Source organism: Hyla sarda, chromosome 7 (assembly GCF_029499605.1).
Source record: "Hyla sarda isolate aHylSar1 chromosome 7, aHylSar1.hap1, whole genome shotgun sequence".
NCBI classification, from domain to species: Eukaryota; Metazoa; Chordata; class Amphibia; order Anura; family Hylidae; genus Hyla; species Hyla sarda.
This window is the reverse complement of record NC_079195.1, coordinates 96,376,316-96,399,055: the sequence shown is the minus strand read 5'-3', so window position 1 is coordinate 96,399,055 and position 22,740 is coordinate 96,376,316. Positions and strand designations below refer to the sequence as shown.

The 22,740-nt window shown below is 47.2% G+C and overlaps 2 protein-coding genes across 6 annotated transcripts in view; one reads left to right on the top strand and one right to left on the bottom strand.

The window, feature by feature from the left end:
- The window catches only part of LOC130282145 (lysosomal acid lipase/cholesteryl ester hydrolase-like), a 77,504-nt gene extending 57,086 nt beyond the window's left edge, over positions 1-20,418 (bottom strand). For all 3 annotated transcript variants that reach the window (XM_056530085.1, XM_056530087.1, XM_056530088.1), the window contains exon 1: positions 20,239-20,418. The gene's annotated coding sequence lies outside the window, so the exon portion shown is untranslated. The remainder of the gene's footprint in view (positions 1-20,238) is intronic.
- LOC130282146 (uncharacterized) lies at positions 9,363-11,866 on the top strand. Of its 3 annotated transcripts, none has more exons than XR_008846258.1 (3): positions 9,363-9,440; positions 10,291-10,422; positions 11,712-11,866. XR_008846258.1 is itself a non-coding variant. In XM_056530089.1 (2 exons), the coding sequence occupies exons 1-2, from the start codon at positions 9,413-9,415 to the stop codon at positions 10,884-10,886; spliced, it is 624 nt and encodes a 207-aa protein (XP_056386064.1). In that variant the 5' UTR covers positions 9,369-9,412; the 3' UTR covers positions 10,887-11,430. The 3 variants fall into 3 exon arrangements, 1 of the variants encoding a protein (XP_056386064.1); XR_008846257.1 differs by having other exon boundaries at positions 11,706-11,866; XM_056530089.1 differs by lacking the exon at positions 11,712-11,866 and having other exon boundaries at positions 9,369-9,440; positions 10,291-11,430.
- Positions 20,419-22,740: the final 2,322 nt, after the last annotated feature.

Sequence of the window (22,740 nt, the reverse complement as noted above, 5' to 3'; positions counted from 1 at the left end):
CTCCTATTTCGACCTCCTATCCTGAACTCCTATCCCGTCCTCCTATCTCGATCTCCTATCCCGACCTCCTATCCCGACCCGTAATATGTGTAAAAGGTATTGAAATATCTCCAGCCGTACAGAAGTTATGTGGGAACATAATACATTTCCCATTGATTTGCATAGGACTTTAAACAAAAACCCTGACCCTCACAAATGGGGGTAGTTAAGGGTTAAATTAACTATCCTATATTTTAAGTGGACATATAAGTAACATGTGACCAAGTTTTATCAAAATATCTCCAGCCATTTGGAAGTTATGCAGTAACACATATTTTCCATAGACTTGTATGGGACTTTAAACATAAACCCCGCCCCTGGCAAATTGGGGTGAGTAAGGGTTAAATCACCTATCCTATGTTTGTTGTTGAAATATAAGTAACATGCGTGGCAAGTTTCATGTTAATATCTTTAGCGGTTTGGACGTGATGCTGGAACATACACACACACACATGCATACACACATTGAGTTTTATGTATCTATAGATAAAAAAATTATCAAAAAGTCCCATCAAAACAAAATGGTATCGATAAAAACTACAGATCACAGCACAAAAAATTGTTATTACAAAGTACAATTGGGTCTGTAGGAGCAAAATTTTAAGTGTTATGATTTTTAGAAGGGGAGGAGGAAAAAACGAAAGTGCAAAAATGAAAATTGGCCTAGTCCTTAAGGCCATAATGGGTTTGGTCCTTAAGGGGTTAATAAACATTGGTTAAAATATACTTTTAGCTAAATAAACATCAGTTGAAAAAAATGTTTTTGTTCCTGCAGCTATTGCCTGTGTGTCTTTGTGAGGAAACCAAATACTGGAAGTGTGGGTGGACAAGCTGGGCTCTGTGCACTGTGGACAAGCAGGGCTCTGTACACTGAGGACAAGCAGGGCTCTGTACAGTGAGGACAAGCAGGGTTCTGTGCACTGAGGACAAGCAGGGCTCTGTGCACTGAGGACAAGCAGGGCTCTGTGCACTGAGGACAAGCAGGGCTCTGTACACTGAGGACAAGCAGGGCTCTGTGCACTGAGGACAAGCAGGGCTCTGTACACTGAGGACAAGCAGGGCTCTGTACACTGAGAACAAGCAGGGCTCTGTACACTGAGGACAAGCAGGGCTCTGTACACTGAGGACAAGCAGGGCTCTGTACACTGAGGACAAGCAGGGCTCTGTACACTGAGGACAAGCAGGGCTCTGTACAGTGAGGACAAGCAGGGCTCAGTACACTGAGGACAAGCAGGGCTCTGTGCAGTAAAGGCAAGCAGGGCTCTGTACACAGAGGACAAGCAGGGCTCTGTGCACTGAGGATAAACAGGACTCTGTACACTGAGGACAAGCAGGGCTTTGTACCCTTATGTCAAGCATGGCTCTGTGTACTGAGGACAAGCAGGGCTCTGTACACTGATGACAAGCAGGGCTCTGTACACTGAAGCTCTGTGACACACTCCCCGCTCACACATCAGGATGATTGACAAGCCAGGGGCCTGCACAGAGCCCTGCTTGTCCATCCTCACTTCCTGTATTTGGTCTCCTCACAGACACACACAGGCAATATCTTCAGGGACAGCATTTTTTCACCGAAAAATATATACATACATTTTTTCATTTTTTATCCAATGTATATTACAAATATACATATAAAAGGTACACTTTAAAATAGGAATACAAAACAATGATATATCTCACCAGCAGCAGAATAGAATATGTCCATCTAATGCTGTGACAATTTGCCCTTCCAGACATCTCTTTTTGCCACATTTGAATACCCCTTTTTTGAGGGTAGTCTCTATGGTGATGCGTTTGGCTGGCCTTTGTCTTTTCAGGCAGCTTGGAGCTAACATGTTTCCGAGAGAAGGAGCTCTCCTGAATGTTAGTAGGGGTTGGATAGGTAGAATTTCTTTTAGGTAGGGGTCATTTTGTAGAAGGCTCCAATGTTTCTGTAGGATTTTCCTTATGTTGAAATGACCAGTGGAGTATGTTGTCACAAAACTACAGTTTTTTCTACCCCAATCCTGTTGTTCTGTGCGTTTTTTGGAGTCTCAAAAAAGGGGTATTCAAATGTGGCAAAAAGAGATGTCTCTGCTGCAACATCATAGCAGATGAAAACACCATTTTCAGAAGCCATCATGCAGGGGAGACCTTCCAGCTACAATTTCATCTGACATGCCAATCCCAGTTCGTCATCTATCTTATCAACTGTTGCTGTGGGAAACAGTATGTGGGTTGAACCACTCAAAAATTACATCAAAGACTCAACCAGAACAGATGCAATATAAAAAAGGGATTTATGCTTCAAGGTCTGTCACGGCATGTCACAACCAAACACAATGGGATCACAGGAGCCTTTTCCATCATGTCCATTGATTATATCCCAGCACATGTCACAAATCGACTGGAAGCCTTGGGAAAAAAGGAGATGTATTGGATCTATAGACTAGAATCTCTCCAACCTCATGGGCTAAATGAAGCCACAGAGCTAATTTATTAAATCAATTTTCTGCTCACTAACCAATGCATATTGGTAATCAGTTTGCTTACACCTACCCAGCAATACAATTCTAATTATCATGGGCGGATATGTGTATAATTACACATATATGGATATGTGTTAAGCATATGCATGTAAACACCGAAAATGCACAGTATTTCGTTATGTATATTAAGAAAACGAATATTCTTGTATGTATACACAGAAAATACACAGAGAATACACAAAAAATCATCTACAGGAAATGCAGATCATTTTTGCAAATTATTATTTCAGTTGACGGTCCCCACAACTTATGATTATGATCATGTATGTATTTTGCCCACACATAAAATCTCCTCTACCCATAGGATTTATATGGGTTGCTGTGGTGACGACTAGCATTATATTGCACACAAGAAAGTCCCCATACATGTAAATAAATGAAATGTCACCTGCCGAACACAGTAAAGTGAGCAAAAGCACCCGAAGAATGATACATGAAAACTCACAGATGCAAGGTACCTACCAACATGTGACTTATAAGGAACCGGCTATCAAAGGAACCAGCTATCCTAAAAAGGTTTTTACAAGCATTATGGAATGAATTACCACACGCACAGGAGCCCCATACGAGACTGTCACTCACAGGGCAAAAGGGGCGCCGACGGCGATAACCCCCCCCCCCCCCCCCAATACAAGGATGAGTGACGACGCTGAAGGAACAAATCCATCACCTCTAGAAAGGAATATATTGTGACTTTTTCCGGAATATTGCAGTACAGCGTGAATATTGTAACATCTCAGTACAAGGTTATATCTGGACCAAAAATACTGAAAGAATATTGTGACATTTCAGAATAATAATTACATCTTCTGCACTGAAAAGTCCCTGACATCAGTATTTATCACTACAAAAGAAAACATGAGTGATAAATGCTATGAAAATACAATATCACCCTGAATACAATGACTGACCACTCTCTCTGTGATTGAGAGTTAAAACTCAGGTTAAACCCCAGCTAGGAATCCACTGCGGCATTGCAATATGTCACCACATTAATGCATAAAATATGCTCTTTCCACTTACTTCATTTAAACTAAAGACCTTTCACTCAGATACCCATGAGATAAGTCTCCCATACGAGAGAGGACCGCGATTGTACCTCTATCTCTGTATGCTGCCGGAACACAGAGAGCAGTGCTTCGACTTCTACACCTGCACCGCTACCTGAACTGAAGGCTAGGTCAATGTTAAAAACATCCTTTTAGACCCACAACCTTGGATTCATTTTGGAAAAATATATCCTAATAATTTGTTTTATTTTTTACTTTTAAACTTATTCCTGTTTTTGTTTAATGATATCTTCAGCACTGTGTAAACTGTATACTGCATATGTGTATTCTCTTGTACCCGATAGCTGCATTTAAGTTTTGCGGGCTTTTTTGGCATAAATTAGAGGCCTTTCACATATGCCACATCATTGGATCTGAAAAAGAGGGGGTCCCACCCCTCGAAACGCGTTATCTGGGATCTTCCTAAGTAAAATCCAGCTATTATTCCTAATCCTGACCGTGTCTGGCTACCTATATACCACCACGATCTCGCCAAATTTAACCCACAGGAGTGAGCGCTATAACACACTACTTTTATCACGTGAACCGGAGCCCCGGGGATCTTCACCACTTGCATCTTTCAGACGTCCAGGAATTCCAGGACGCCAAGTTGGGGGCTGCACCCCCTGATCCAACGACTCCCATCGAGACGGGATACAAGTGTTATATGGTGTTGTGCTCATTGCACAACACCAGAAGGTGAGCAAGTTTCTTCACCTCTGTTCTATTTTTCATTTGAACTACATATACGGCACATTGTTGCGCTTTTCTTTTTGTGTTTCTTTTTTTTTTCATATATGGAGTATCCAATGTATGGATAATGAAAGCTTTTTCATATATAAATGAACCTGCTTGTCCAATATGTTTAAGTCCTATAAGGGACCGGAGCAGAGATTTTTGTAATGGTGTAGATGGGTTTTGCCATTGAGGCTTTGGCTGTAAAGATTCATTGAGTCAATGGTGGTTATATTGTAACCGATGCCGTAACTAACTTTGCATGAGAGCACCCTATGTCTGTGGCGGTGTTCAGAAGGGGCGGACTCAGTAGGAGAAGTGAGTCTTTTTGCTGAGCGCTATGGATGCCGTGGCGATGTACAAAAGGGGGCGGATCTGTGTGAAGACAGTAAGGACCAGCTAACTATGAATGGAGCAGACACACTGAATGCAGATGGGAATAAATGGAGTGAAAGTGACTTTTTATCCCAACTTGTGTATGGTTGGATGAGTCAGTGGAGTCCCTTATAACTGGAGCAATATCCAGGAGGGGCGGGCTTTGTAAGCGCACAATTCCTGGTGCGGGATAGAGTGACTTTCTCACTCGTTTTATGAATGGTTTAGATAAACCAAAAGGGCATCATATGGCTTGAATGATGCGCAAAAACGGGCTGATATTCTACGCATACAGTGTTATGAACAGGGTCAAAGACAACATATAGAGTTATTCAGAGGGGACAAACTTTGTTGCAAATTCTGTAATAGTTGTAACAAGCTTATAAATGTGTCAGTGTCTGGTTATCAGGAATCCTAAAAAGAGGTTAAAGGCGAAGAAATAGTCCCCCCCCAAATCAGATGCATACGAAAAGACTAAGATTCTAACACGGGAAGATTGTTTGAAACCAAAGACAAAAGAAAAATCCACCAAAAACTGGGAATTTAATTTTATCACTACATACAGTTCTTCCGCACCTGACATAAAAAGGATACTTAGACAGCATGGGCAAATTTTGGAGAATGACAAGTTTCTCAGCGACAAACTTCCCAAACATCCAGCAGTAACATTCCGGAGGGCACCATCCATTAAAATATACTTGCCCGAGCCAGCTGAAGCAGCAAAATCCCGAAGTGTGGTCATATGGGGAGAGAGATAGAGCCGCTGCCTTTGCTGCATAGAAATTTCACATAACTGTCAGACTTTCTGCTTCAATGTAACAGGAGAAACCTTCCAGATAAAATACCATCTGACCTGTGAATCAGACCATGTCATTTATTTAATCCAGTGTTGTTGCGGTATGTAGGTTACCTGCCCGTTTAGGGATAGGTGGCCCTGACTGCACGGGACGGTAGGGGTTAACTCAGAGCCCAGGATAGTTTTCCCTCCCCCCTGCTTTCCCGGGTTAGTAGGAGGGGAATTAAGGCACGCCCAGGATATATTTAGGTCTACCCCACCCCCTGGTTAGTCCTTTTCGTACTCACCAGCGCTCCTGAGAAGTCAGCTTTGCTCCGGAGATGGCTGACGAGGCTGTGTGGAATGCTATCCGGGAGCGGGTGTTGGCTGATCCAGGCGCCCTATCTCAGCTACTAGCTGGGCTAGGCCTTCCTGCTGCTGCGGTTAGTAGTATATCTCGGCCGGCAGGTCCTGCTGTACGGGGGCGACGAACCGCCCGTGCATCGCGCCCTCCGGCGCGTCTGAGCCCCAGTCCCCCTAGGTCGTCTGCTAGTAGGAGGGGGCGCTTTGCTGCCCGCATTGCCTCCTCAGCTGTAGTTTCGGCCCCTGGTGCGGCTGTGGCCGCAGCTCGGGCTGTAGCTCCGCCCCTTCCGGGTCAAGTGTCACAGGAAGCTGTGGGGAATTCTTCAGCTGCTTCGCGCGCTTCCCTGCAGGTCCCGGCAGTCTCAGGTATTTCAGGGCAGCCTGCTTTAGTTTCCCGGCCGGTGTTAACCCCTGCATTGCCAGCCGTTATGGGTGCTGGTGCCCCTGCTCCCTCTCATGCCTCCTCCTCTGCGGAGGAAATACCCGATACCCCTATTGCCACGGCCCGGGTTCCCATTAGACCCCAGGGTGCTCCGGTACTGCCTGGGGATACTCAGCAGCCACCTGTCCTGGGGGGTAGTGGCGTTGATCCTCCTTATGAGGATGCTTGTGATAGTTTGGGGCCCCATCCTGTTGATCTGCCACCTTTAGATGCCTCAGCTAGTTCCCCCTTACTTTTTACTGATAATATGCGGCAAGTCAGTCAGCCACCGCGTGACCGAGTATTTAGTAGGTCAGAGGGCCGTTCCCGTCCAAGACGGTCGCGGTCGTCCTCACGGGGATCTGGCCGCTCCGGTTGGAGCAGATCTGTTGGGTCCTGTAGACATCACCGCAGGTGTTCACGCCGGGAGTCTAGGAGTAGTGTGCGCTCCCGTAGGTCCCGCTCGTCTCGGTGGCGGTCTCCTTCATCATCTGGTCGCAGCTCGTATCGCTCAGGGAGTCGGGAGCGTCGCTCTCGCAGGCGCGAGGGGCGGAGACATCATTCAAGGTCCCCGAGGCGGGCTTCCCGCGGTGGCAGTCGGCCCTGTGCGGTGTCTGATCCGGCTACTGTGCCGGTTGCTGATCCAGCTCCTGTTCCTGCTACGGATCCGGTCCCACCTCCTGTTGTTCCTGCGCCGACCGGTGAGTTTGATTTTGCGGGTGCATGGGGACAGGGGGAGGGTCAGGCTGCTTTGTTGTCTACGCTTAAATCTGTTTTGTCTAGCCTTGTTAATAGCAAGCCGGCGGAACGTGTGGTTCCGGCGGCGGCCCGTAAGGCCTCCCCGGTTAGGGTTGGGGTATATAAAGATTCTGTTTTTTGTGGTGTTAGTCCTTTGGGTGTTTATGTTGATGATGCTGTGAAGGAAAAGATTTGGTCCAACCAGTATGTTGATTTGTGGTCGCTAGTGTCTGTGGACCAACATACGATTGACAAGGAACGTAGGCCCCAGTCGGAAAAAACTTTTCCTACTAGGCCGAAGGTGGCGAAGACCATGGGCAATTGGTTGCAAGCGTTTGCAGTTTTGGGGTGTATTATGGGTGAAAAGCATCCGGAGCGATGCTCCGAGCTTTTTATTTATATGGACTCGGTGTATAGTGCTTATAAGGCTCATGGGGGCTCTGCGTGGTGGCGGTATGACGAGGAATTTCGACGCCGCTTGTCTCTGCAGCCGGATGTTGGTTGGGGTGTTAAGGCGACCGACGTGTGGTTGCGTTTGATGATGGCGCAGAAGGCACAGCCCTTTCAGCAGGGAGCCGCTGGTCAATCCGGGGCCACCGGGCCGGCGGCAGTGCGTCGACCCGGGGCTTGCTGGTTATTTAACGAGGGACATTGTCGTTTCCTCAGCTTGTGTAAATACAAGCATGAGTGTTCTGCCTGCGGGGGGTCCCACGCCGCAGTCAGGTGTCAGCGGGCTGCTAAGCAGACCGGCCGGGCTCCCTCTGCTGCTGCAGGGAAGGACCCCGGTGAACGTGGACATGATGTGCCCGTGGTTAGGCCAGTACCCCAATAAGGAGGACGCTTTGGTTTTATTGGAGGGTTTTCGTTATGGTTTCTTTATACCTTTTATTTTGGGTCAGGTTTCTTCCTCCTACCCTGACAATTTGAAATCGGCCAGGGAGTACCCTGAGGTGCTGCGGGAAAAAATTGGTAAGGAGGTTTCGTTGGGTCGTTTTGAAGGACCTTTTAGTTCCCCCCCTTTTCATAATTTGCGGGTTTCCCCCCTTGGGGTTGTCCCGAAGAAAGAGGTCGGGAAGTTTCGCCTGATTCACCACCTTTCGTATCCGAAAGGTTCTTCAGTGAATGATGGCATTTCTAGAGAAGATACAACGGTTTCTTATGTTTCGTTTGACCGGGCTGTGGCTCTGGTAAGGGGTTTTGGGGCGGGGGCGTTGATGGCGAAGTCTGACATTGAATCGGCTTTTCGCCTGTTGCCGGTGCATCCGGAATGCTATCACTTACTGGGTTGCCGGGTGGATGGGGCTTTTTATTATGATGTTTGCCTGCCGATGGGTTGTGCTATTTCTTGTCGGTATTTTGAAATGTTTGGATCATTTTTGGAGTGGGTTGTCCGCTTTGAGACGGGCAGCCGTTCGGTTATTCACTATTTGGATGATTTCTTGTTTGTTGGCCCGGCTGGGTCTCCCAGGTGTGGTTTTTTGTTGGATTCTTTTCGTTTTTTCATGCTGAAGTTTGGGGTGCCCTTGTCCGCTGAGAAGACAGAGGGCCCTTCAACGGTTATTTCGTTTTTGGGCATAGAAATTGATTCTGTGGCCATGGTTTTTAGACTACCAACAGAGAAATTGGAGAGTTTGCTCTTGTTGGTTGAAAGTTTTTGTGGTGTACGGAAGGTGACGCTGCGCCAATTACAAGTTTTGCTGGGACACTTGGTTTTTGCTTGCCGTGTTATGCCCATGGGGCGTGTTTTTTCTAGGCGTTTGTCATTGGCCACCAAGGGCGTTTCCTGCCCTTCTCATCATATTCGCATTTCAAAGCAAATGCGCGCGGATGTTTTGATGTGGAGAGAATTTTTGAGAAGGTACAATGGTCACACGTGTTGGTTGGGGGACGAGTTGTCCAATGCTGAGCTTCAATTGTTCACGGATGCGGCTGGCTCCGTGGGTTTTGGTGCTTTCTTTCAAGGGGAATGGTGTGCGGAGTTGTGGCCGCCTGATTGGCAGACTAACGGTTGGTGTAGGAACCTCACCCTGCTTGAATTGTTTCCTATTATAGTTGCTGTGGAGTTGTGGGGTACACGATTCAGCAATAAGCGGGTTTGTTTTTGGACAGATAATCTGAGTGTGGTTCATTGTATAAATGGTTTGTCCTCTTCCTCCCTTCCGGTTTTGTCTTTGATCCGTCATCTAGTTCTTCGGTGTTTGGAGTTGAACGTTTGGTTTAAAGCTCGCCACGTAGCTGGGGTTGATAATGTGATTGCTGATTCCCTTTCTCGTTTTCAGTTTCAGGATTTTCGGAGGATGTGTCCGGATGCTGCATTGGAAGGGCTCCCTTGCCCCCCGTTGGTCTGGGCCCTGCCGAGCAACGTCTGATCCCACTGGTGGAATCGTCGATGGCGGCATCTACATGGGCGGGACATGGTAAGGCGTGGGCTGAGTGGTGTGCGTTGCTGGCGGGGCGGGAGGTGGCTACCTCCGTTGACAACCGCGTAGCGGTTACGGTGGAATATGTGTTGTGGTTGCGGGATTTACAGGTGTCCGCAATTGTAGCGCGGCGACGGCTAGCTGGGGTAAGTTTTTATTTTAAGTTATTGGGATGGGAAGATGTTTCTAAACGGTTTTTATTTCAGCAGGCCTTGAAGGGTTGGCAGCGCACTCATGTGCGGCGTGAAGCTCGCAGGCCTGTTTCGTTTTTGTTATTGGCTTCTCTTTTGCCGGCTACCCGCAGTTGTTGTTCCTCGACCTATGAGTCCGAGTTGTATTCGGCCGCTTTTTGTGTAATGTTTTTTGCAGCGCTGCGCATCGGCGAGTTGGTTCCGGCTTCAAAAGCCGGAGTCGGTGGTTTATTGCAGGATGACGTGTTGTGTTCCAATGGGGTTTTGCAACTGCGGATTCGACGCTCGAAAACTGATCAGGTGGGTCAGGGAGCTTGGGTGCGGGTTCTTGCAGTGGATGGTGCGGTTTGTCCAGTGCGGGCGGTGTCGTCGTTTTTGGCTGTTCGGGTTCCTGGCCGCCAATTTTTTACACATGCTGATGGTTTTCCTTTGACGCGTTTTCAATTTCAGGCTGTGTTCAAGGGTTGTTTGCGGTTTTTGGGTGTTCCAGCTGCTGATTTTGGTACGCATTCTTTTCGGATAGGTGCTGCTACGGAGGCGTCCAGGGCAGTTTTATCGGTGGATGCGATACAGCGTATTGGCCGTTGGCGCTCTGGTTGTTATGCGCGCTATATACGTCCTGAGTTGTTGTTATAACTTGTTTTCTCCTTTTTTAGATGTGCAAAGGACGATGGTTTATTTCCTGGGCCACTCTTATTTCCACCGGGCCGCGCAGAGAGCTGATTGCCGGCCGGGTGGGAGATCGTTGGGATGCGGCAATGTTGAGCCTCACTGGAGGGGGATCCCAGGTATGCGGTGGACACGGGTCCTTACTGAAGTGGTGGACATTGCTAGAACCGTCCGTTCTGGTGTAATTTTGGTGGTACACGCGGGTGGGAATGATCTCTGTTATTCCCGGGTTCCCGATTTGATTACTTTAATGAAAGCCGATGTTGAACGGTTTTCTGGTTTTTTCCCTGATTTAGTTTTAGTATGGTCCGAGATAGTGCCTAGAGTATCCTGGCAGGGTGCTCGCAATGCTGAGGCCATCGAGCGTTCACGGCGTTTGGTGAATTCTCGTATGGCCCGGTTTGTGCGACAGAAGGGTGGAGTGGTGGTCCGTCATCGTGAGCTTGAAGGTGATAACAGACGGTTTATGATCTCTGATGGGGTTCACTTGAATGATATAGGTTTGGACATCTTTTTGTCGGGCTTACAAGATGGTTTGGAGCAGGCCTTGTTTTTGCTTGGTGGGGGTCGGAGCACCGTGTAGGAGTACACGGGCTCCTCGGTGGCCTGAGGAGAGGAGAATTGAGAAGTGATGGCCCTAGGCACTTTTGCCCGCCGGGAGTCCGGCGGCTGGCAATACCGCTTCGGCTGAAGTAGGTAGGTTGCTGCAGTGCAGCAGTTATAGAGTTAATATTCTGTTATTTAATAAATTGAGCTGTGACCACCACCCAGCCCAGTAAAAAAAGAATAATGTTGTCTGTCATTATTGGGAGAGGTGGGGGGAGGGCATATGATGTGGTAGGCGTAAGTGTGCCGGGCAGTCTGTAGGTTACCTGCCCGTTTAGGGATAGGTGGCCCTGACTGCACGGGACGGTAGGGGTTAACTCAGAGCCCAGGATAGTTTTCCCTCCCCCCTGCTTTCCCGGGTTAGTAGGAGGGGAATTAAGGCACGCCCAGGATATATTTAGGTCTACCCCACCCCCTGGTTAGTCCTTTTCGTACTCACCAGCGCTCCTGAGAAGTCAGCTTCCCTCCCTCCCTCCCTGTTTTACGTTTGTTGTTGTCATTTTGTATTCTTCTTGGCTGTGCATTTTGTTGTGAAATGCATGGTCTTTGTTACCCCTTTTAAAAAAAAAAAAAAAAAAAAAAAAAAAAAAAAATTTTTTACAAAGAATGATGGTTGTTAAAAAAAAAAAAAAAAAAAAAAAAAAAAAAAAAAAAAAAAATATATATATAAAGAAATATTTTATATTTATATTTATATATACATTACTTCATGGGCACTTTTTACTTTTGCACTTTGTTATTTGGACAGTTGTTTTTCTGTCTATTGTTCCTGATTGTAGTTTTCTTTATATGCAAGTCACAGCTGGCCTGAGGAGAGGAGAATTGAGAAGTGATGGCCCTAGGCACTTTTGCCCGCCGGGAGTCCGGCGGCTGGCAATACCGCTTCGGCTGAAGTAGGTAGGTTGCTGCAGTGCAGCAGTTATAGAGTTAATATTCTGTTATTTAATAAATTGAGCTGTGACCACCACCCAGCCCAGTAAAAAAAGAATAATGTTGTCTGTCATTATTGGGAGAGGTGGGGGGAGGGCATATGATGTGGTAGGCGTAAGTGTGCCGGGCAGTCTACAATACATTGGCAGGACCACCCAGAAGCTTAGAAACAGGATTAACCCCTTAACCTCCCTGGTGGTATAATTCTGTATGGAAATTTGTACCAAAAGCGGTACAATTTTTTGCATTGAATTTCACATCTCGCCCCCCCCCCCCCCCCACGCCCATTTCACATCTTCCCTGTCACATTCCCCCCCTTGTCACATCTCCCCCCCCCCCGCCTTGTCACATTCCCCCCTCTGTCACATTCCCCCCTTGTCACATTCTTCTTCCCCCCCCTTCTCACCTTGTCTTGTCCTGCAGCAGCACATACTAGGTTTGCCGGGGAGATTTCAAACCTAGTGTATTTGCTGCAGAACAAGTCCTTTCCCCTTCAGCCAATCACAGGCTTTACACCACTGCGGCCTGTGATTGGCTGAAAAGGGAAAGGTCCTAGAAGATGAATAGTGAAGAGAGCAGGGACCAGACCGCACGGAGGCGAACGGCATATGTAGGATTAGGTAAGCAAAAGTTTTTTTTATTTTACTCCTTTTTCCTTTTACACTTAGCTCAGTGTTTTTCTAACAGGGGGCCTCCAGCTGTTGTGAAACTACTACTCCCAGCATGCCCGGACAGCCTTTGGCTGTTCGGGGATGCTGAGAGTTGTAGTTTTGCAACAGCTGGAGGCCCCCTGGTAGGGAAACACTGACTTTTAGTATTTTTCTTTACCTGCTCTGGCCGGCCCCCGCCACGCGAGCCGACCCGAGTAGATAATCGTATGTTTCCCCGGTGGCCGTATCGCTATATGGCATTGCTTTTGCGATATATAGTGCAGCCCGGCTGGCAACTCTGCAATTCTACCCCGAGCGTGACTCGGGGTTACCGATCCTGGCAGGGAAAATTAACCCTGAGTCACGCTCGGGATAACCGCCCAGGGTTTTTCAGTTTTTGCATTTTCGTTTTTTCCTCCTTACCTTTTAAAAATCATAACCCTTTCAATTTTCCACCTAAAAATCCATGTTATTTTTTGTGTCACCAATTCTTCTTTGCAGTGACATTAGTCATTTTACCCAAAAATCCATGGCGAAACGGAAAAAAAAATCATTGTGCGACAAAATTGAAGAAAAACGCCATTTTGTAAGGTTTGGGGGCTCTCGTTTCTACGCAGTGCATATTTCGGTAAAAATGACACCTTATCATTATTCTGTAGGTTCATACGGTTAAAATGATACCCTACTTATATAGGTTTGATTTTGTCGTACTTCTGGAAAAAATCATAACTACATGCAGTAAAATTTACACGTTTAAAAATGTCATCTTCTGATCCCTATAACTTTTTTATTTTTCCACGTATAGGGCGGTATGAGGGCTCAATTCTTGCGCCGTGATCTGAAGTTTTTATCGGTACCATTCTTGTTTTGATCAGACTTTTTGATTACTTTTTATTCATTTTTTTATTGTATAAAAAGTGACCAAAAATGCGCTTTTTTGGACTTTGGAATATTTTTTACGTGTACGCCATTGACCGTGCGGTTTAATTAACGATATATTTTTATAGTTCGGACATTTACGCATGCGGCTATACCATATATGTATATATTTTTTTTTTATTTACACTGTTTTATTTTTTTTATGCGAAAAGGGGGGTGATTCAAACTTTTATTAGGGAAGGGGTTAAATGATCTTTATTAACACTTTTCTTTTACTTTTTTTTTGCAGTGTTATAGGTCCCATAGGGACCTTTAACACTGCACACACTGATTTTCTACACAGATCACTGGTGTGTATTAACACGCCTATGATCAGTGATATTGGCGCTTGACTGCTCCTGTCTGGATCTCCGTCACGGAGCAGTCATTCGCCGATCGGACACCGAGGAGGCAAGTAAGGGCCCTCCCTTAAGCTGTCCTATAAGCTGTCCTATAAGCTGTTCGGGACGCCGCAATTTCACCGCGGCTGTCCCGAACAGCCCGACTGAGCAGCCGGGATACTTTCACTTTCTCTTCAGATGCGGCAGTCAGCTTTGATCGCCGCGTCTGAAGGGTTAGAACAGGGAATCACTGCGATCGGTGATGTCCTGTATTAGCCGCGGGTTGATGGCCGCTGGGACCAACCCGTTATGACGTGCGGATATGTCCCACGGCATATCGCGGGAGCCGGCTGAGGACGTAAATATACGTCCTTCATCGTTAAGGGGGTTAATAAACAGAGGTTTAATATCAAAACTGGTTTCCTGTTACACAGCTTATCCAGACACTGTGTCATCGCCCACAAAGATGTCAAAAAAATATTCAAGATACTCCCTATAGACCATGTCTCCAAGCATAGGTCCAATAGGTTTGAAGTCCTAAAAAGACTGGATTTATAAATGTAGCTCGCTCCAACCTTCTGGGCTTAATGAAGTCTCTGAAACAATTCTAGTATAACTCGCAACTTTTACCAGACACTGCCACATTTATAAGCTTGCTACAACTATTACAGCATTTGCAACAAAGTTTGTCCCCTCTGAATAACTCTATATGTTGTCTTTGACCCTGTTCATAACACTGTATGCGTAGAATATTGGCCCCTTTTTTGCACATGATTCAAGCCATATGATGCCCTATTGGTTTATCTAAACCATTCATAAAACGAGTAAGAAAGTCACTCTATCCCGCACCAGGAATTGTGCGCCTACAAAGCCCGCCCCTCCTGGATATTGCTCCAGTTATAAGGGACTCCACTGACTCATCCAACCATACACAAGTTGGGTTAAAAAGTCACTTTCATTCTATTTATTACCATCTGCATTAAGTGTGTCTGCTCCATTCATAGTTAGCTGGGTCTTACTGTCTTCACACAAATCCGCCCCCTTTGCACATCGCCACTGCATCCATAGCGCCCAGTCAGCTGGTCCATACCGTTTCACACAGATCTGCCCCATTTGCACATCGCCACTGCATCCATAGTGCTCAGCAAAAGACTCACTTCTCCTACTGAGTCTACGGAGTGCGCGCACTAACTCCGCCCCTTCTGAACACCACCATATGTCATGCAAAGTTCACCAGTTACGGCATCGGTTGCAATATAACCACCATTGACTCAATGAATCTTTACAGCCAAAGCCTCAATGGCAAAACCCATCTACACCATTACAAAAATCTCAGGTCCAGTCCCTTATAGGACTTAAACATATTGGACAAGCAGGTTCATTTATATTTGAAAAAGCTTTCATTTTCCATACATTAATAAACAAGGTATAATTTTTTGGGGTTCTCAACATTTAACTGCACCTAGGGTTTCCGGCTTGTCAGCTGTAAAATCACACTAATTGCGGAAACAGCGTACAATGCTAAAGAATACCCTAATGAATGCAACCTTTGTATATACGTACTGAATGCATTTGAACTTCAGTGTGCTGTCTTGTTACATACACTTTGCCTGACAAAGGGTCCAGTACAGGCCAGAAATGCGTTGCCTGTGTATCTGTCAAATAAACCATTTTAAAGGAATATATCAGTGTTCCTAGTCCTTCACCATCCAGAGTGCCAGCGCCAGTATTGGCCAATTTTCCATGTTTTCCTTCCATTGCTATGAACTGGGACAGCGAGACTGCTACCAGAGGACCATGGCTGCGGGTCTGGTTAGTCTTTAAAATGCTAACTTAGGTGTAGCTTGTCACGATGCCGGCTGGCAGGTAGTGGATCCTCTGTGCCAGAGAGGGATGGAGAGGACCGCGCTAGTGGACCGGTTCTAAGCCACTACAGGTTTTCACCAGAGCCCGCCGCAAAGCGGGATGGTCTTGCTGCGGCGGTAGTGACCAGGTCGTATCCACTAGCAACGGCTTACCTCTCTGGCTGCTGAAGATGCTGAAGATAGGCGCGGTACAAGGGAGTAGGCAGAAGCAAGGTCGGACGTAGCAGAAGGTCGGGGGCAGGCGGCAAGGATCGTAGTCAGGGGCAACGGCAGGAGGTCAGGAACACGGACTAGGAACAGACAAGGGAACGCTTTCACTAGGCACTAAGGCAACAAGATCCGGCCAGGGAGTGCAGGGGAAGTGACTAGATATAGGGGAGTGCACAGGTGGGAGCCAATTAAGCTAATTGGGAAGATTGGGCCAGGCACCATCATTGGTGCACTGGCCCTTTAAATCGCAGAGACCCGGCGCGCGCGCGCCCTAGGGAGCGGGGCCGCGCGCGCCGGGACAGGACCGAGGGAGAGCGAGTCAGGTAAGAGACCTGGGATGCGATTCGCGAGCGGGTGCGTCCCGCTGTGCGAATCGCATCCCCAACGGCCATGACAGAGCAGCGCTCCCGGTCAGCGGGAGTGACCGGGGAGCTGCAGGAAGAAAGATGAGGCGAGCGCTCCGGGGAGGAACGGGGACCCGGAGCGCTCGGCGTAACAGTACCCCCCCCCTTGGGTCTCCCCCTCTTCTTGGGGCCAAAGAACCTGAGGAAAAAAAATTCAATTTTTCCGTGATGAGGTCCGATGCAAATTAGGAGGGGTTCTGTGTGGAAACGTACGAGACAGTCCAATCTTTTATTGTAAAAACAATAGATGTAGAGGGGTCTGGCGAGACTGGTCACAGGAACGTAGAACCTGTTGATGAGAGAGGCCAAAAAAAATTTTCCTGCAGATCCGGAATCCAAGAAGAGCATAGTAGAGAAGGAGAAGGTAGAGGCTGATATCCGCACAGGCACAGTAAGGCGTGGAGAAGCAGAGTTGACATCAAGAACTGTGTCACCTTTGTACGGAGTCAGCGTACGTCTTTCCAGGCGGGGAGGACGGATAGGACAATCCTTCAGGAAGTGTTCGGTACCGGCATAGTACAGGCAAAGATTCTCCATGCGGCGTCGTGTCCTCTCTTGAGGTGTCAAGCGAGACCGGTCAACTTGCATAGCCTCCGCGGCGGGAAGCACAGGAACAGATTGCAGAGGACCAGAGGAGAGAGGAGCCGGGGAGAAAAAACGCTTCGTGCGAACAAAGTCCATATCCAGGCGAAGCTCCAGACGCCATCCGGAAGAACGCATGTCAATGCGAGTGGCAAGATGAATGAGTTCATGTAGGTCAGCAGGAGTCTCTCGTGCGGCCAGAACATCTTTAATGTTGCTGGATAGGCCTTTTTTAAAGGTCGCGCAGAGAACCTCACTATTCCAGGACAACTCGTAAGCAAGAGCACGGAACTGAATGGCGTACTCGCCAACGGAAGAAACACCCTGGGCCAGGTTCAGCAGGGCAATCTCGGCTGAAGAAACTCGGGCAGGTTCCTCAAAGACACTTCGAATTTCCGAGAAGAAGGAGTGTACAGAGGCAGTGACGGGGTCATTGCGGTCCCAGAGCAGTGCGGCCCATGACAGGGCTTTTCCAGACAGAAGGCAGAACACGAAAGCCACCTTAGACCTTTCAGTAGGAAACTGGTCCGACATCATCTCCAAGTGCTGGGAACATTGCGAAAGAAAGCCACGGCAATACTTAGAGTCCCCATCAAATTTGTCCGGCAAGGACAGGCAGAGGCTAGGAGTGGCCACTCGCTGCGGAGGAGGTGCAGGAGCTGGCGGAGGAGAAGATTGCTGGAGAAGTTGCGACTGAAGTTGGTGCGAAATGGTGGACATTTCCGACAGCTGACGGGTTAGAAGGGCGATCTGTCGGGCTTGCTGGGCGGCCACCGTGGTTAGGTCAGCGACAACTGACAGAGGAACTTCAGCGGGATCCAAGGCCGGATCTACTGTCACGATGCCGGCTGGCAGGTAGTGGATCCTCTGTGCCAGAGAGGGATGGAGAGGACCGCGCTAGTGGACCGGTTCTAAGCCACTACAGGTTTTCACCAGAGCCCGCCGCAAAGCGGGATGGTCTTGCTGCGGCGGTAGTGACCAGGTCGTATCCACTAGCAACGGCTTACCTCTCTGGCTGCTGAAGATGCTGAAGATAGGCGCGGTACAAGGGAGTAGGCAGAAGCAAGGTCGGACGTAGCAGAAGGTCGGGGGCAGGCGGCAAGGATCGTAGTCAGGGGCAACGGCAGGAGGTCAGGAACACGGACTAGGAACAGACAAGGGAATGCTTTCACTAGGCACTAAGGCAACAAGATCCGGCCAGGGAGTGCAGGGGAAGTGACTAGATATAGGGGAGTGCACAGGTGGGAGCCAATTAAGCTAATTGGGAAGATTGGGCCAGGCACCATCATTGGTGCACTGGCCCTTTAAATCGCAGAGACCCGGCGCGCGCGCGCCCTAGGGAGCGGGGCCGCGCGCGCCGGGACAGGACCGAGGGAGAGCGAGTCAGGTAAGAGACCTGGGATGCGATTCGCGAGCGGGTGCGTCCCGCTGTGCGAATCGCATCCCCAACGGCCATGACAGAGCAGCGCTCCCGGTCAGCGGGAGTGACCGGGGAGCTGCAGGAAGAAAGATGAGGCGAGCGCTCCGGGGAGGAACGGGGACCCGGAGCGCTCGGCGTAACATAGCTCTGAGCGCAACCCAACTTGGTGAGTGTAACTCCCTCTGATCACCTGACTAGTGATGTCACGTCATAGCCGCACTGCATCCTGTGAAAACCTGATACCCGAGTAATTTTGTATGCTGTTAAAAATAAATATTGGGGTGAAAATCACAGAAGAATTGTGAGAAAACCATCACAGACACTATATTATGAACTACACTAACTTTTCAGCCCCTATAGCATAGTTAAATAAAATAAAATTCCTGGAATACCCCTTAAACACAAAACTATTGCACAAGTTTAGTGAAAATTTTGACTTGTACCAGATTATTCTAGTAAGGCTATGTACACACTGCCGGTTGTCTCCGACAGTGTGAAGCCCGTTATTCTAGGATCAAGAAAAGCCGGAGAAAAAATTGTGCTTGCACCGTCTTTTTCCCCGGCTCTTCTCTCCAAAAATAACAGCGGCTATTGAATATAAAAAAAAAAAAAGTGAAAAAAAAGGGAGTTTGACGGACGAATTTGATGGAGCATACCGGTGTGAAAGGGGCCTAAGATGTCTTGTGACATCCAAGGAAGAGCAGTGGATAGGCATAGTACTGTACACAGTAATGTACACATTTTACACAGAAATACTGTATACTATGTGAGTGTATTTACCGTATTTTCCATCCTATAGGACGCACCGGCGTATAAGACGCACCCAATTTATAGGTGCAAAATCTAAAAAAATAAAGATTTTGAACCCAATAGTGGTCTTTAACCTGTGGACCTCCAGATGTTGCAAAACTACAACTCCCAGCATGCCCGGACAGCCGTTGGCTGTCCAGGTATGCTGGGAGTTGTAGTTTTGCAACATCTGGAGGTCCGCAGATTGAAGACCACTGCATAGGAGGTAATACTCACGTGTCCCCGCCGCTCCGGACCCGTCACCGCTGCCCTGGATGTCGCTCCATCGCTGTCGCCGTGTCCCCGTCGCTCCGGAACATCTCTGTTGCCGGCCGGGTATCCTTGCTCTCCGTCACCGTCATCACGTTGTTACGCACGCCAACGCACGTACGTACTTACGTGACGACGTGATGACGAGGAAGGAGAGCGCCGGCCATACAGGGGATCCCTGAACGGAGAAGACACTGAGGAGGCAGGTAAGGTCCCTCCTGGTGTCCTGCAAGCACTAACCCGGCAATTCAGTCGGGCTGTTTTGGACCGCTGCGGTGAAATCGCGGCGGTCCCGAACAGCCCGACTGAACAGCCGGGTTAGTGTCACTTTCCCTTCAGACGCGGTGGTCAGCTTTGAACGCCGTGTCTGAAGGGTTAATACAGGGCATCACCGCGATCGGTGATGTCCTGTATTAGCCGCGGGTCCCAGCAGTTGATGGCCGCAGGGACCGCCGCGATAGGTGTGTATTCGCCATATAAGACGCACCGTCTTTTTCCCCCCCTTGGGGAAGAAAAAGTGCGTCTTATATGGCGAAAAATACGGTATACTTCTTGTGCTGTCCAATTAAAAGATCAATACAAAGCGTGGCATTTTCATGATCACAATCATCATCATCACATACACTTCTGTATATGTTGGAAAGAGGGACCATATGGCATACTAGTTCCTTATAGCAGATAGGTCAGTCACACTGCAGTCCTATGCATTTATCTGCATAGCTTGTAACAATACATTATTTTTTCTATATGTTATGTTGCACAAGTCACTGAAAAATAATGTCTCTATAATGTAGCTTTTAATAGATATATAGTAATTAAAACATAGAGTACACCTGGAAAAATGTGATTATACAAAGAGTAGCGATAGAACCCCCACCAGGGTTAAATACTCTTAAGTCATAAGTGGCAAACCACAGAGCAGTACAAGACAAGTAGGAATAGCAACTTACCACCTTGTAGATCTAATATGATGGCAATAAAAAAACTTGCATGATGTAGGGGAAAAACTATCCACGGGATGAGATACCAGTGTTCAGAGAAATTCTGTGCAGCCTCAGCAGTCAGAAGGTCCGCAGAATGGTTTTTGTAAGATATGCTGACTTGAAAAGTGCTATCAAGGGAATGTGAAGATAAACACTCTCCCTCTACAAAGACCCGCCTTTAAGAGCGACACTGTGCAGGTCACCGGATAAAAGAAAGAGTGTGCAACTAGAGAGTGACCCGGTATCATCAGTGGGTGAAGGTACTATAAATGAAGGGTCAATAGAATACACAGTCGAAAAGATAGAAAATTGGTAACAACTCAATAATCTCTGCAGGTGTGCTACTTAAATGTCCCATTGCTCCCTGACCCCAATTGATCTAATCCAATCAGTACAGGCGTTATTGACATGAATGAGTATATAAAGTACTATCCCTCATCATAATGTGGCTCTGATGGAAAAAGGACATAAAATATACTATCAAATAGCAGGTTTAAAGAAAAATTCAGTGTTGTCTGGTCAATTAGCATTCAAGGGGTAGTCTGACTTAAATTAAGGTATCCCCTATCCTACCCAACCATCCCACTAGGATATCTAAACACAACGCATTGATGTGTTAGGTAACGCACTCAAAGAAAACCATGGTTACATCTGAACGTCCATCCCATGGAGGCATTGGGGAAGGTTTTACAAGCTTCCACTGAGGGACAAGCTCTACATCCCCTAATAAAAAAAAGCCCATGGGTTTTTTATGTAACCACTATGTTCAATGAATATGGTGATTACACTTTATAAGAGACAGAGATTTATTTTCTAAATGGGGCCTACCTTTTGTCTGCACTTTTAAGTGGATTGAGGATATTTGCCACTTCAGGGGTCGCCACGTCCCCTTGTGATGTCACACCCCGTCCCTCATGACTTTCGTCACACCCATAGACTTACAATGAGGAGGTGGGCGTGATATCACAAGGGGTGGATCGTGACATTATAAGGGGCGTGGTGACCCCCCAATCCCACAATAGCGTTCGGAACTAAATGTTCCAAACGCTGGGGCGTGGAGTACCCCTTTAAGTTTGAGAAAGTAAAAGGAGAAGAAGGAAGATATAGCTGACAGGCAATGTGGGATTTTAAATAGAAAGGAGGTGACATTTGGACCAGAGGGTTGGATTTTAGTGTCATCTGTGTAGAAGTGACATTCATAATCTTTTTCAGGCAAAGAGTATAGATAGAGAAGAGTGAGGCCCTAGGAAAGAGCCTTAGGTGACTTCAACCATGAGAGAGTGAGGAGGTGGTGAGTAAGTAGGAGACACTGAATGTGTGGTTGGTGAGGTATGAGGAGATATTGAGGGCTATATTTGTGATGCCTAGGGATGAAAGTTTGAAGCTATCAATGGCAGAAGTAAGGTCAAGATGAATTGGCACAGAAGATTGGTGTAAGGCCTTGGCAGTCAGCAGATTATTGGCCACCTTGGTAAGGGTGGTTTTGAAAGGATGGTTGGGACAGAAACCAGATCAAGGAGTGAGTTTGATGAGAGGTAGGAGGACACTTGAAGGTAGACATGTTGTTCAAGGAGTTTTCAGTCAAAGGGGAGAAGCAAGATGGGGCAGAAGCTGGACAAAGGGGATGGGGCAAGAGATGGCTTTTTGAAGATGGGTGTTATGGTTGCATGTTTAAATGATTAAGTGTTGGTGTTTTGTGATAGATTGAAGAGATGGGTTATTGCTAGGATGTTTACTGTAGTCAGGTTGGGGAAGAAGTGTGATGGATTGGATCAAGTCCATAGGTGGTGAGGTACGAAATGGAAAGTAGTTTGAATAGCATGTCTTCAGTAACGGTAGATTAATTAGTTATTGGGAAAGACCAATGGATGGGTGTGGAGATGGGTTGTGGACTCTGTAAAGACAGTCCAGATCAGAAAAAAAAACAGTAATACTGCCATCTAAAGAGCCCTCTCTGTGCATACATACTACAATGTATATTTTGCTACATCATTGCTTCATCAGGGGGTGTAGCTAACTGAGGGCCCATTTACAGTACTTAAATGGTCACTCTCATTAAAATAAATTTTTGCTATTGCACTCCTTATGGTAAACAAAAAATCTTTCTAAAGTACTTTGTTTAAAAAAAAAGAAGTTTTCTATGTTTAATTTGTGTTTGTTCAGAGTCAAGAAGCAGAAAACGCTGAGGTGTGTGTGTGTGTGTGTGTGGGGGGGGGGGGGGCACCCTTACCCAATCAGAGCTCATCTCACTGAACTACTCTGGGCTGTGTGTATTAGAGTGAGGAAGTTCTCCCCTGTATGGCTTCAGATGATGTCACACCTGCTGGGTAACGCCCCTTCCCAGTCTGTGAATCTGGCTGAGACTGAGTAGAAAATACAGAGCAATATTGAGGTAGAAAACAATAAAAAATAATAATGGGGGCCGTGAACTGGGAGAATTATAACATTTTGCAAGATCATGAGAGGTAC

Excerpts from the sequence above, each read along its gene's own strand:
- LOC130282146 (XM_056530089.1), top strand. The coding sequence starts at position 9,413 with ATGGCGGCATCTACATGGGCGGGACATG. Across the intron at positions 9,441-10,290 it reads ATCTACATGGGCGGGACATG|ATGTGCAAAGGACGATGGTT; the intron begins GTAAGGCGTGGG and ends CTCCTTTTTTAG.